The following is a 13,857-nucleotide window of genomic DNA, read 5'->3' on the forward strand; positions in this document are numbered from 1 at the left end:
CTGTATTTTTTTTTAAATAAACTTAAACTTGAAAGGAAGTCCAGTTCTAAGTAAACGTACTATTACAATGCTATAAAAATACTCTGTTACAAATAAAAGTCCTGCATTGAAATTGTATTAAAATTAAAAATGCAGAAAAATGTCCCGTTACTGTTATATTATTATATATTATATCTATTTATCAATATCTATATATAAATATATCTATATATATATATAAAAAAAATTGCACGTCGCATTAATGCGTTAAAGAAATTAGAGCCGTTAAAACAAATTTGCGTTATCGCGTTAACTTTGACAGCGCTAATATCTATATATCTAAATTTATATCTATCCATCTATCTATATATAAATATATACAGTATATCCATATATATTAAAACAATTAATATATAAATAAATAAATATATAAATATATATATAAATAAATCAAAAATTAATAAAAATAAAAATAAATAAAAATAAATAAATATGAATACAAATAAAAATAAATAAATAAAAATATAAATAAAAAACTATATTTGGAAACTCCATTCTCCATATAAGTGGATTTGTATCATGCATTTTTATATTTTTGTCTCCATTTTACAAATAACTACTGACTAACTAACTAAAAACCCAAGGAGAAAAGCTTTAACATTTTGATCTCGTTCTGTTTTTCTGTCAAACGTTCACTTTAACATCAACATACATCTCAAGTATTTTAAGGTTACTGCTAAAGAAAGTCAGAAAAGTAAAGTGAAAACTACTGTGTAGAGAGGAAGGAAAAAACAAACTGTGAGTTTGTGGAAAGTACCTGAAATCTGAAGACCAGGAAGAAGATTTAACACACATGAAACCAGTAAAAGCTTTAATCAGTTAATCATCTTAGTTTATTATAGGAAGTTGGTCTTGTTTAGTTTGTTTAACAAATAACTTAAAGACATATTTTTGCTTTCAATAGATTTATTTGGCAGTTACATACAAACATTTCCAACAAGATTAAAACAGTTTAAGTACATTTTGGTCCTTTTTTTGGCTTTTATAATTAAAATAAAACCCTTTAACCCTTTATTTTTGGTCTGTTTGAAATGGACTGATTCAGGGTCAGCGAGCCACTTCTGAGAGGATTTCTTCACATGTTTGTTACGAGCATGAGATCAGTCTGTTGGAGGAAAGTCAGGGGACAAACCAACACTGAATCTGCTGCTGGAAGAATCCCAAAACATTCATTCCATCGCTGGAAAAACCCAAACTCTTCCTCAACAGTTAACTGTAGTTTTGAGGAAGATTGGAGTTAATCTCATTAAATTGGATAACTTCCAATCTGAACAGGTGATGTGATGACATTAAAAACATTACAGGTAAATAATGATCTTTTACTTTTTGTCTTACAGTGGTAGAAAAAGAAAACATTAAAGGGAAAGTGCACGCAATTTAAAAACGCATCATAATGTTTGCTGTGGTGTAGAATATGAAATATAACATTTACAGGAGGAATGCACAGTATATGTGATTATTTCTCTTTTTGTTTTCTAGTGATCACAAAATAAAAATTCTTAGCTCAAACCAAACAACTTTTTTTCCCAGGGCTTTCAAACACATCTCCTGGTTTTCCTCAACAGATGGAGTTTCCGGAGTGTACACTTAAATATCTAAGAAACCATCCAAGAATATACCCACATAGAACCAATATAACTATCTAAGAAAACAATTCAGGAATCTACCTTGAAATTAACAAAACTATTCAAGAATCTACCCAGGAATTAACAATAAATATCCAACAAACCATCCCAGAAATTACCAATAAATATCTAAGAAACCATCCAAGAACCTGCCCAAAAATACCAATAAAACCAACAAACCATCCCAGAAATTACCAATAAATATCCAAGAAACCATCCAAGAATCTGCCTAATAACTATAGAAAACCCTCCAAGAATCTACTCACGTAGAGCCTAGATCTTGACTTCCATCAATATATTGGCTTTTTACTTTATTGAGAAAACTTGATCCATTGAGGAAGACGCAGTTGAAAGCTCTGGAAAAAAAAAGCTAGTTGAGATTTAAGTTCAAAATTTAACTTTCTAATTCAAAATCATCATAATGACCTCAAACAATCATCAAAAAAGTTTGTTACGGTATTGTTGTAATCACAAAAAACTTTTTTTTTATCGTCTAAAAATAAAAATTTTAAAACCTAAATTTTGCCAGTTTCCTCTCTAAACAACTGTATAGTCTACAACTAAACCCTGTTGTGTTTACTCTTGATTTAACAACACTGTAAGTTGGAGCTGTTTTTGTCCTCTAACACATCACAGGGACAGTTTTTCATTAGTAAATTGAGTGGAATTTCCCTTTAAGGCGTTACTTAATTCACGTGGGACAGTTCAGTTTTTAGAAGACGAGGAAACAAAGTCATTAGCTGTGTACATATCATTTTTAAGGCAAGGTTTTTGAGGCATTATTGCACAAAAAGTAATTGCAGGCCTAGTTGTTGTCAGGCCTGAAGTACAGTGACACAAAGAAAAATATTCATACATGTTAACAAAAGTATCACAGAAATATTTAAGGCAGATTATGCATCGGATGGAGTGCAAAGAGTGCGATAAAATTCAGCAGGTGGACAAAATAACAGCAACATTTTACATTAGGATGCAATTTAATTCAACACCGCCTTAAAATTTGACATAATTTGAAGGTGTTTCTGTTATTTTGTCCACCGAATGTTTATCAGGATGAACAGGAGAGCCTGCAACGTTTTGGTCTCAATCAGAAGATAAAAAACATACAAAGGCAGCACATTGATTCAGTCCTTCCAACTAAACTGAATATAACTGTTACAATCTAGTATTTTAGGGTTAACATGTTAACATTCGACACAGTTGCATAGTGTATAAAAAGAGTATATTGGTTTTAAACTGGAATGATGGCTAATAATTTGGCTGCTGATGAAGGATGTCAGAAGCCTTTTCTCACCAAAAAAACAAGAAAATAACGGAATGAGTAATAAGTTGTAGAAATGAAGACACTAGACTAGCCACTTAACTGGTTTATCACTGTGAATCTGTCTGATAAAATAGTTAAAATGAATATTAGCGGTCTATAAACTGGAGTGTACCTGGAACACATTGAGAAGTACCAACCACTGTGGGCGGTGGACGCAAGTTTAGTTGGAGTGAATCAAAAATGTAATGGAAGTTTTGATTGAGGTTTAAACTTAAAATAGTGGCTTAACGACTAATGATATCACACTGTTAGATCAGACAGACAGTAAATATACACAAAAACTTTGGTTACCGATGAAATGTTGCCTGAAAGATTAACTACAACCAACCTTTCTTCACCAACAAACAAGACAATATCGTCGACGTATAGCAACATTTTTTGGTTCGTAGCAAATTGTTGGTCTCTACACGTTGCTGAGCATCTTGCCATGTAAACTGGATGAGGAAATAACCAGCAGCCAACCAGGGAAGTGCTGCTAAAACTAAATCTGTGGCTGATAAGTTAAGCTAACAGATGGTGTTCAATCAACCGTCAAAACCTTCACGGGACAGACAGTAAATAAACACTAAAACTTTGGTTACAGATGAAATGGTGCCTGAAAGATTAACTACAACCAACCTGTCTTTAACTAAAAACAAGGCATCATCAGCATATAGCAACATTTTTGGTTCGTACCAAATTATTGGTCTTTACATGTTGTTGAGCATCTTGCCATGTAAAGTGGAGGAGGAAATAATTGTTGTCAGAAAGATTGGCTATAACCGACCTTTCTTCACTAACGAACAACGCAACATCGTCGACGTATAGCGATATTTTTTTGGTTTGTCGCAACTCATTTGTCTCAACAAGCTGCTGAACTTCTTGTCATGTAAACTACAGGAGGAAATAACCAGCAGCCAATCAGACAAGTGCTGATGAAACTAAATCTGTGGTTGGTAAGTTAAGCTAACAGATGGCCATCAATCAACCATCCAAATTTTCACAAGTCAGACCGTAAATAAATACTAAAACTTTGGTTTATGGATGAAACGTTGCCTGAAAGTTTAACTACAACCAACCTGTCTTTAACTAAGAACAAGGCATCATCATCGACGTATAATGACATTTTTTGGTTCGTAGAAAATTATTACTTACTTAACAGGCTGCTGAGCTTTTTGTCAAGTAAACTAGAGGACGAAATAACCAGCAGCCAACCAGACAAGTGCTGCTGAAACTAAATCTGTGGGCTGGTAAGTTAAGCTAACAGATGGCGATCGATCTAGCGTCCAAATCTTCATGGGACAGACAATAAATTAACACAAAAACTTTGGTTTACGGATGAAACGTTGCCAGAAAGATTGGCTGCGACCAACCTCTCTACACCAACGAACAAGGTCGCATCGTCGACGTGTAGCGTCATTTTTTGGTTTGTCGCAACATATTGGTCTCAAGAGGCTGCTGAGATTCCTTCTGAGTAAACCAGAGGAGGATCAAATTTGAATCCTTTATCAAATTAATTTGGCTTTAGGTGATGAGATGTGTACTTTTTGTTGGCTCGAGAAGGCACAGACAAGTAATCTTTGGCCAAGAACATCGGCTTGCAGAGAACACATTAACCAGAAAACAGAATGAGCTTTTAGCAAACAACGTCTGGCATTAACGTTAATTAGCTACAGCTACATATGATCTGCCGTTTGCAACGTTTGCCTTTTCAACCAAAAGATGGTTAGAAGAGACAAAAGATTCAATAAGAGTCCAGGTATTTAGGTTATAGGAAGCCAGCTGGTGCAGAGTTGTGGATCATACCAGCCCCTGTGGAAAATAGAAGCTGTTTTCCAGCAGTGGTGTTGAGGCACTTTTAGTCGCTGTGAGTTTCTGACTGCAGTGGCTGAGGATTTTTAAAGTTCAAAGAAAGGCTTAGTGCCTCACAGAGGATTATGGATTTACTCCCCAACACACTGAGAAAGAGGAAAGAAAACTAGGAGGGCTGTATATGTGTTTGTCTCTGTTAAACAGGTCAGAAGTCACAAGTACTATACGTCTGTGAATGTATGTGTAGTATAGAAAGAGAGAGAATTCTTGTCCTAAATATAATTTCAGACCTAGAAAGTGATGAAATTCCACCTTTTCTAAGCCTTTCCAGACCTGCAGGAGCCCATTCAACATCTAAAATAATTCATTTCCCTCTCAACTATCCAACTCGCTCTGTTTTCCAGAGCTTTCCATCCTAAACCCACAACTTTAATTCTACTCTGGTATAAATAAACTACCCACCTAACTCCCAAAATTCACATTCATCTGAGCATTTCTAGTCCATTAACCCCTAAACATCCTTCCAAACCGAACATCCATCCACCTGCCGTGTTGTGTCAACTCTCCTCCAGCCAGGAGGGGGCGTCCATGTTGGGGTTGCTGAGGTGTTCGGCGGCCTGACGGATGTTTTGCTCCAGGAAGCTTTGACACGATAAACTGTGAGCAGCGACGGCGCTGTGGAGCAGCCACAACTGGTTATGAAGGACTTTGACCTGCAGACGGAAAGCAAGAAATGAAGGATTTGTCAAGTCCAAACCATATTTTCATGGATATTAAGTATCAACCCCATTCTGTCATGTACAATATCGGATTGTTTCAGTCATCTTTCAAGCTAAAAATATCAAATATTATCTGGTTCAAGCTTCTTAAATGTGATAAGTTAAGTTTTTCTTTGTCATATGTGACAGTAAATTGAATATCTTAAAGTTATGGACTGTTAATCGGACAAAAAAATCCTTTTTAATTTAACAACATTGTGATTTTAAGTCCAAAACTATCTGATCAAAGAAAAAGTAAAGATTACAGATCTGAGGATCAATACTAGCTACGAAGACATTATGGTATTGATGTGACTCAGGCGTGTAGTATAGCCATACTTTCGACGTTTTCGCCATCAAATACACCGCACTCGACTTCACCTCACCACAGACTGTATGGGTTGTAGCTGCTGCGGTAGTGAGCCAATCACATGTTGCATTAAATTCAATGCTTTTGGTGATTGGCTGTGAGCAAAACCAAACAAATATGTCATTTTTTTTCTAGATCTGTGAACAAAAAGGATAAAAACGCAGGAATCGTTTGACTGGAGAAGTTTTGATACTACTTGGCACTGGGTTATTTCGGATACCTTAAAAGGTATCGAGTATCGATACCCAGCCCTAATTGGAACTAGTATTTTTTTTTTTGAAATCCAGCTGTTTATCAGACAACATATTTCCTGTTTGACAGGTTTCAATGCATCTGCTTTTATGCAAATCGTCAATTAGCACACGAGAAAGTGGAAGTGGAAGGAAAAGTGAGATACATACCACATGTAAGGTGCCAGCCACCCAACCACCTCTCTCCACTCATTTCCTGTCACCTCTCGACCGTCTACTCTCTAATAATAAAACATATGGAAATATGGATCATAGTCACACCATAACTCACCTTGTTCTCCTGCAGCAGCTTGACTTTGACAGACAGGTCGTGTCTGGTCTTATGGTACCGCTCCTTCTGGCTCTGGAAGTCCTTCTGGGCCAGCTCCAGTTTGGGCAGAGTGATGGCGTCCCGGGGTCCCAGGTTCAGCTCTTCCAGGTCCACTCGGTACGCATCGTACTCGATCCTGGAAGGTGGAGAAGATTACATGGTCATCTAGTCTTGTGGTCTGGTAGTAACGGGGTATTTACCAAACAAATAGGCTAAAAAGCTTAATATTTATGATCCAGCTTATAAGGGTTTCATGTGGCCTAGCTGCAGATGTTCAGTGGCACTTTACTGGTCCAACACCCAATGTTTGGGAACCACAGATCCACAGGTAACAACAAATTTAAAGTTCAAGACAGTTTCCTACATTTCCCAGAATGCCTTGCAATGTCATCCCTCATCCTGCATGTCTTCAAGTCATATGGGACAAATGATGGAAATGGGAAACATTCCCATGTTTATGTCGACTTCTACTTCAGCGTGTGATTGGAAACAGGAAGTGTGTTTCGCACCCACCTGGAGGCCTCGTACTTCTTGGCGTTGAGCATGGTGTCCTCGATGGTTTTGTTGACTAGAGTGTTCATGTCGGTTGTGAAGGTGTTAATGGCCGCCATCAGCGTCTCGCCGCTCTTTGACAGGAACTTCTGAGCCTCTGCGTTCACACCAAACTCCACCTGGCAGAAAGAGGGGCGGAAAATATAATCGGACGGACCTCGATTTCAGCGGATTTCCGTCTGCGGAAATATACGTTTGACCGATGAAATCCTTCATTCCAACTGATCGCCGTTATTCTGCATTTCAGAATGACGACTATCCGATACCTCAAGTAGCATTAGCTTCCTTAAATCTCTTGTTTTTTGGTTTTGGAAAGGCTGAAAAAACAATGACAATATCCAAACTCTTTATATGTCGTCCCCTAGCTACAGTTGCTAAGCTATGATTGGACATCGCTGATCGGTAGAGGGGTTTAGCGAACAGCAGCAGTAGTAGTGAGTAATAGTAATACTTAGTACCGACTGCAGACTCACATGCAGTGTCGGTGTCTTGAGGCTGAGCTCGGCGAAGGCGTCCCCCAGGCTCTTCTGGGTAACCGTGAGCTGAGCGAGCTGATTGGCCAGCGTCTGAGCCAGCTTGGTCACATTGTCGTAGCGTTGGCGGTCGTCTTTGAGCAGCTCGAGGCGCGGCTCCAGGTCCAGGTCCACCGTACGAGATCCACGACCGAGCTTCTCTGACAGAGCCTGGCGGGTGCACTGCAGGGGAGAGAGCGATGTTATTGATCAGCAATTTATTGATTATGTATTTTACCAATCAGTACAACCAACCTGTTTTTAACTAAGAACAAAGCATCATCATCAGCATATTGTAAAATGTTTTGGTTTGTCCAAATCTTCACGGTATAGACAAGAAATAAACACTAAAACTTTGGTTATGGATGAAACGTTGCCTGAAAGATTGGCTTCAACCAACCTGTCTTTAACTATGAACAAGGCATCATCATCGGCATATAGCAAAATTTTTTGGTTCGTAGCAAATTATTGGTCTCTACACGTTGTTGAGCATCTTGCCATGTAAACTGCAGGAGGAAATGATTGTTGTCAGAAAGATTGGCTATAACCGACCTTTCTTCTCTAAAGAACAAAGCAACATCGTCGACGTATAGCGGCATTTTTTGGTTTGATTATATATATATTTTACCAATCAGTTCGATCCCTCTCACCTTGTAGGTGGTGATGCTCCACTTGCGGACTTTCTCCAGCTTCTCAGCGGCTGGGTTCTTGTTGTTGCCTTGAACAACCACAGGTCCTAGTTTCTGTTGTGTCACTGGGAGGTCTGGGGGTCAAAGGTCAATGGAGAGTTACCATGAAGACAAAGAGTTTTGATCATTAGCGATTGGTTAGCGGTGGTAATAATTAAAGTATGATCAGACTGAAGCCACAACTCTACTTTCCTTCTACTCCTTTACCTTTGTTCTGCCCCGTTTCCATGGCAACCTCTGGCGTGGCATCAGCTGGACAGGAAGTGACACTGTTGTCGGCGTGGTTGCAGTTACTGTTTGCGTCCTGTAAAAAAAACAAAAACATGATGAATCCATTGGTACCAACCATGTCATACTAGCTTGTCGTGAAGGAGGTTAAATAACGCTCCAAACTTACGCTAAATTTTGGCGAGGGAAAAACTGTTATGGCCATTTTCAAAAGGGGTCCCTTGACCTCTGACCTCCAGATATGTGAATGTAAATGGGTTCTATGGGTACCCATGAGTCTCCCCTTTACAGACATGCCCACTTTATGATAATCACATGCAGTTTGGTAGTCAAGTCATAGTCAGCACACTGACACACTGACAGCTGTTGTTGCCAACATTCAAGCAAACGAGGAGAAAGTTGAGCTGCATTTTAAATGTCCAACTGTATTTGAACGCAGCCTCAGCTCCTAGAACGGGAGCATCACCAGTAACCGACAGCAGAGAGGTCAAAGATCGGGAAAAATCAAAGCACCGTGACAGCAACTCGGAAGGATCACCGTGGGAACCCGTAGCTTCTCGGGAGGCCAATCAGAACCCAGATCAAAAGGTTGTGAGGTTGCCACAGAGATGATGGCTCCCTGCCGTGACCGGCGGCAGGCAAAGAGGTCAGAGGTCACCGGAACACTCAAGAGTCAGGAAATGATCACCTGACGCAGATGAGAGGTAACGACACACACACACGGCGTATACGGCTGTCGTCTACGATTAACAGATTACAAGAAGAGATGTCAACACTGGAAGTCGTCCTCCGTGTTTTCATCTTTTTGTGATGTTGTGCAGGTTTTTAGGAACCACACTTATTGAAACACACACACTCACACACACCTGTGGAGGGCTCACCAGGCCGGAGGAATTTGGCTCAAAGTTGTTGTCGCATTGAAGAGACAGCGAGGCATGCAGTGACGCAAAACAAGTCTCACACTCACACAGTTACACACATCTTCTGCTCTTTCTAAAGGTTAGAGAAGCTGCTGTGTGACAGGGAGGCTGCTGGTTTCTTCAATGAGCTCTTAAAGGAACAATCCGCTTTAAAAACACTCACTTATTTGGCATTAATCAGTTCACGTTCAGTGGATATTTGGACTCTGCTGCTTCAGATGAAAATCCTAATTTGGGCGTAGGTTTGGGAATCAAGAACCGGTTCCAAATTGTCTGATCCACTGGAATTGTATGCCTCCGAGGTTATCAATTCCTTTTATCGTTGCCGGCATGTTTTTCTGCTTCATGACACAGAGTGTTTACAGACATTACATGTAGCACTGTTGTCATCTTTCTTTGTGAAATGAAGCCACGCTTTGGAGACGGCCAAAAACCAAGATGGTGACGGCTAAAAACCAAGATGGTGACGGCCAAAAACCAAGATGGTGACGGCCAAAAACCAAGATGGTGACGGCTAAAAACCAAGATGGAGATGGCCAAAAACCAAGATGGTGACGGTCAAAAACCAAGATGGTGACGGCCAAAAACCAAGATGGTGATGGCTAAAAACCAAGATGGTGATGGCCAAAAACCAAGATGGTGACGGTCAAAAAACCAAGATGGTGACGGCCAAAAACCAAGATGGCGACGGCTAAAAACCAAGATGGTGACGCCCAAAAACCAAGATGACGACGGCTAAAAACCAAGATGACGACGGCTAAAAACCAAGATGACGACGGCCAAAAACCAAGATGACGACGGCCAAAAACCAAGATGACGACGGCTAAAAACCAAGATGACGACGGCTAAAAACCAAGATGACGACGGCCAAAAACCAAGATGACGACGGCTAAAAACCAAGATGACGACGGCCAAAAACCAAGATGACGACAGCCAAAAACCAAGATGACGACGGCTAAAAACCAAGATGACGACGGCTAAAAACCAAGATGACGACGGCTAAAAACCAAGATGGTGACGGCCAAAAACCAAGATGGTGACGGCCAAAAACCAAGATGACGACGGCTAAAAACCAAGATGACGACAGCCAAAAACCAAGATGACGACGGCTAAAAACCAAGATGACGACGGCTAAAAACCAAGATGACGACGGCTAAAAACCAAGATGGTGACGGCCAAAAACCAAGATGGTGACGGCCAAAAACCAAGATGACGACGGCTAAAAACCAAGATGACGACAGCCAAAAACCAAGATGACGACGGCTAAAAACCAAGATGACGACAGCCAAAAACCAAGATGACAACGGCTAAAAACCAAGATGACGACAGCCAAAAACCAAACGGCGACGACCAAAAAACAAAATGACGACGCCCAAAAAAACAAGATGGTGACAGCTGAAAACAAAGACCAAGATGGCGATGGCCAAAAACCAAGATGGAGAAGGCCAAACACGCCAAACTCCAGGCTTCAAAACAGCAGTCTACAAACCAATGGGTGATGTCACGGTGACAACGTCAACTTCTCATATACAGTCTATGGTTTTCCCTCTCTAGATGTAGATCTAGTGGCCGTTAGCGGAACTTGAAAGTTATTTCTTTGTTCAAAAAATACTCAACAAACTGCTCGTAAGAATCTCAACTGATTAACATATAACTCCTCTCTATTGCTGCTCTGCACGCAGGTGAGTCATCTGCTGACATCACAGCAGCAGCTGACTCACCTGTTACCTGCCGTCCCTCGATCTCTATTAACCACAAATGGTCATCTAATCGGACACACGAACACTCACTGTCATTGTTTATCACGCCGCTGTGCTTTGGTTGTCGTGACAACTCGCTGATAACATTGTGGAAGGTGTTCGGCGGCGCCTGCACGCTGTTCCCCTTTTCCTTTATTTAGCCGGTCGCATAACGTGTGAACGTGTGAGGAACATCCGTAAAGAACAAATACATCAACCACATGTCTGTTTTATATTTGTGTAATACGCTGATAGCATCAGTCAATGGGAGGAATAATGAGCTTGTAATATTGACAACCAACAGCTACACTGTGTGAGTACACACTGCTGCATGGATATATAAGTACTCCATTACAAGTACAAGTCATTCAGTAAAAGTTCTTAAGTATTACTGTCAAAATGTACTTAAAGTATCAAAAGTACTTATGTGAACGCGTCTTTCTTCAAATTGAAAGCCTATTTATTAATTTATTTATATATTTATTGCCTCATTTATTTATTTCATACCCATTTTTATTTTGGTTGTTTATTTAATAAGGCTTTCCATAGTTTTCCTGCATTTTGCAGATTAAAATAATGGATTAAAATCACCATCTTTATTCTTAAAACGAGTCAAATGTGTTGATTTAGTTGGTTTTCCTGCCGTCTCACCGTCGGTGGCGTCTCCTCCTCTGTGACGCCGCCGGACGCCATTTTTACGCCTCCTCTCTGCTCCGCCTCCTCCATCTTCTCACTCTTCTTCTACTTCCTCCTGTAGAAGATACATAAAACAAACATCAATCCACAACGTTGTTTTGGTATTTTTCTTCTGAGATAATAGAAAATTTAAATTTTTTAAAATGTGCTTCTTTCTTTATTTACCTGTGTATAAGTTCCCTTATGTATTTACTCTTTTCTTTTAATTTTCGATTTTATTTTTTTAAATTATTTTTTTAAATGTATTTATTTATTTATTTTGCATTTATTTTATTTTTTATTTTTAAATGTATTTATTTATTTATGCATTTATTTATTTCAGCACAATTTTCCCTTTGCCTTTCACCCCCTATTTATTTCCCCAAACTTATTTATTTCTGTATTCTTTTCAAAGGGAAAATAGTGCAGAAATAAATAAATAAATGCATAAATATGTAAAACATTTAAAAATAAATAGAAAATAAATGCAAAAATAAATACATGAATAAATAAATATACAGAAAGTGCAGTCGAACCACAAAATAAAGTGGTAAAAATATGAACCTGTACCTCATACAACCCCACTTCAAAACACACAAACTATCCCTGAAAATGTGTGTTTTCTTCCAGAACAATGTTCATTATCACTGCTGTATATTCTTCAGCTGACCTTAGTGGGATTTTAACCCTCAACCCTGTCAGCGTTAGTGCCTTGTAAAGTATTGTGTTAATACACAGAGATTAACTTTAATCTCTTTGTTAAATACATTACAAGTTTAACCAGTTTAGAGGAGTACATTCACTGAACTGGATTTATAATGTCAGCGTGGTTAAAGAGCAACAGCTAGTGGTGAAAACACAGAAGCACATCAATCTGACAACACACCAGACAGCAGAAGGTCATCTCATATTAATACTCCTCTAACACCATCTAGTGATCATACGCTGCTTGTTACTGCAGCACAGATCAACAAAATAAAAGTCCTCACATGCTGCACTGAATGATTTCATCTCATGTTTTTAGTCTGAATCTGTGAGATAACCACACCCCAACAATAGATGCAGTCCTTAGAAAAGTATCCTTTTCTAAAAAACAAAAAAACAATTTATTTATTTATTATTATTTATTGAACTATATTAACTCATTTATATATGTAAATATTTATTGCTTCATTTATTTATTTCAGGATTAATGTCATAGCCATATTTATTTATTTCATAACTGTAATTATTTACTTCATAGTCATATTTATTTATTTATTCATTCGTTAATTCATTGAACTATATTGACTCATTTATATATTTACATTTATTTATATATTTATTGCTTCATTTATTTATTTCTTAAACATATTTATTCATTTATTTGTTTGTTTATTTATTTATTCATTTATTTATTTAACTACATTGACTCATTTATATATTTATATTTAAATTTATTTTATATATTTATTGCTTCATTTATTTATTTCAGGATTAATTTCATAGCCGTATTTTTTATTTCATAGCTGTAATTATTTATTTCATAGTCATATTTATTTATTTATTTATTTATTCATTCATTCATTTATTTATTGAACTATATTGACTCATTTATATAATTATATTGCTTTATTTATTTCAGGATTCATTTCAAAGCTATATCTATTTATTTGATATCTGTATTTATTTATTTCATACATATATTAATTTATTTATTTAAATTAATATCGACTTTAGAAGAAGGAAACTAAAAGAGGAAAAACAACTTTAACAACATTTATAAGCAACATGAATCACTTCAGAGTCCAAAGCAACGAGACTCGGCCTGCTTTCATGTCGCTTCAGAGTTTTATAGACTTTAAGTTTTTACTGTTGAAATCTCTGCTACAACTTTACCACCTTCCTGTCAAGAGCAATAAAGTAATACAACTTTATTTACAGTAAGTGCAAAGTACAATAACGCCCTCAAAAGTGTATAAAGGGTAATACAGTATAAAAGGGTGAGCTTTGACCTCTTACAGTGAATGATACTGATGTCCTGACAGATCTAAACTAAAAACTAGTTTGATAAAAATGGTAAAAGTTTAATTCC

The 13,857-nt window shown here is 37.9% G+C and overlaps 1 protein-coding gene and 1 long non-coding RNA gene across 2 annotated transcripts in view; both read right to left on the bottom strand.

The window, feature by feature from the left end:
• Positions 1-927: 927 nt before the first annotated feature.
• LOC119481900 lies at positions 928-2,136 on the bottom strand. The gene is made up of 2 exons (XR_005205289.1): positions 1,739-2,136; positions 928-1,706 (listed from the first exon to the last, which is right to left on the bottom strand). It is a non-coding gene; the product is annotated as an uncharacterized LOC119481900 (long non-coding RNA).
• Positions 2,137-3,887: 1,751 nt separating this feature from the next.
• LOC119481858 (arfaptin-1-like) overlaps positions 3,888-13,857 on the bottom strand; it is an 11,499-nt gene continuing 1,529 nt past the window's right edge. Inside the window, exons 2-8 of the mRNA XM_037759158.1 lie at positions 11,760-11,859; positions 8,429-8,525; positions 8,183-8,295; positions 7,494-7,715; positions 6,982-7,139; positions 6,430-6,604; positions 3,888-5,492 (exon numbers count right to left, since the gene is read on the bottom strand). Of these exons, the coding sequence (XP_037615086.1) occupies positions 5,337-5,492; positions 6,430-6,604; positions 6,982-7,139; positions 7,494-7,715; positions 8,183-8,295; positions 8,429-8,525; positions 11,760-11,834 (996 nt within the window). The 5' untranslated portion in view covers positions 11,835-11,859 and the 3' untranslated portion in view covers positions 3,888-5,336. The remainder of the gene's footprint in view (positions 5,493-6,429; positions 6,605-6,981; positions 7,140-7,493; positions 7,716-8,182; positions 8,296-8,428; positions 8,526-11,759; positions 11,860-13,857) is intronic.

Source organism: Sebastes umbrosus, chromosome 22, assembly GCF_015220745.1.
Source record: "Sebastes umbrosus isolate fSebUmb1 chromosome 22, fSebUmb1.pri, whole genome shotgun sequence".
NCBI classification, from domain to species: Eukaryota; Metazoa; Chordata; class Actinopteri; order Perciformes; family Sebastidae; genus Sebastes; species Sebastes umbrosus.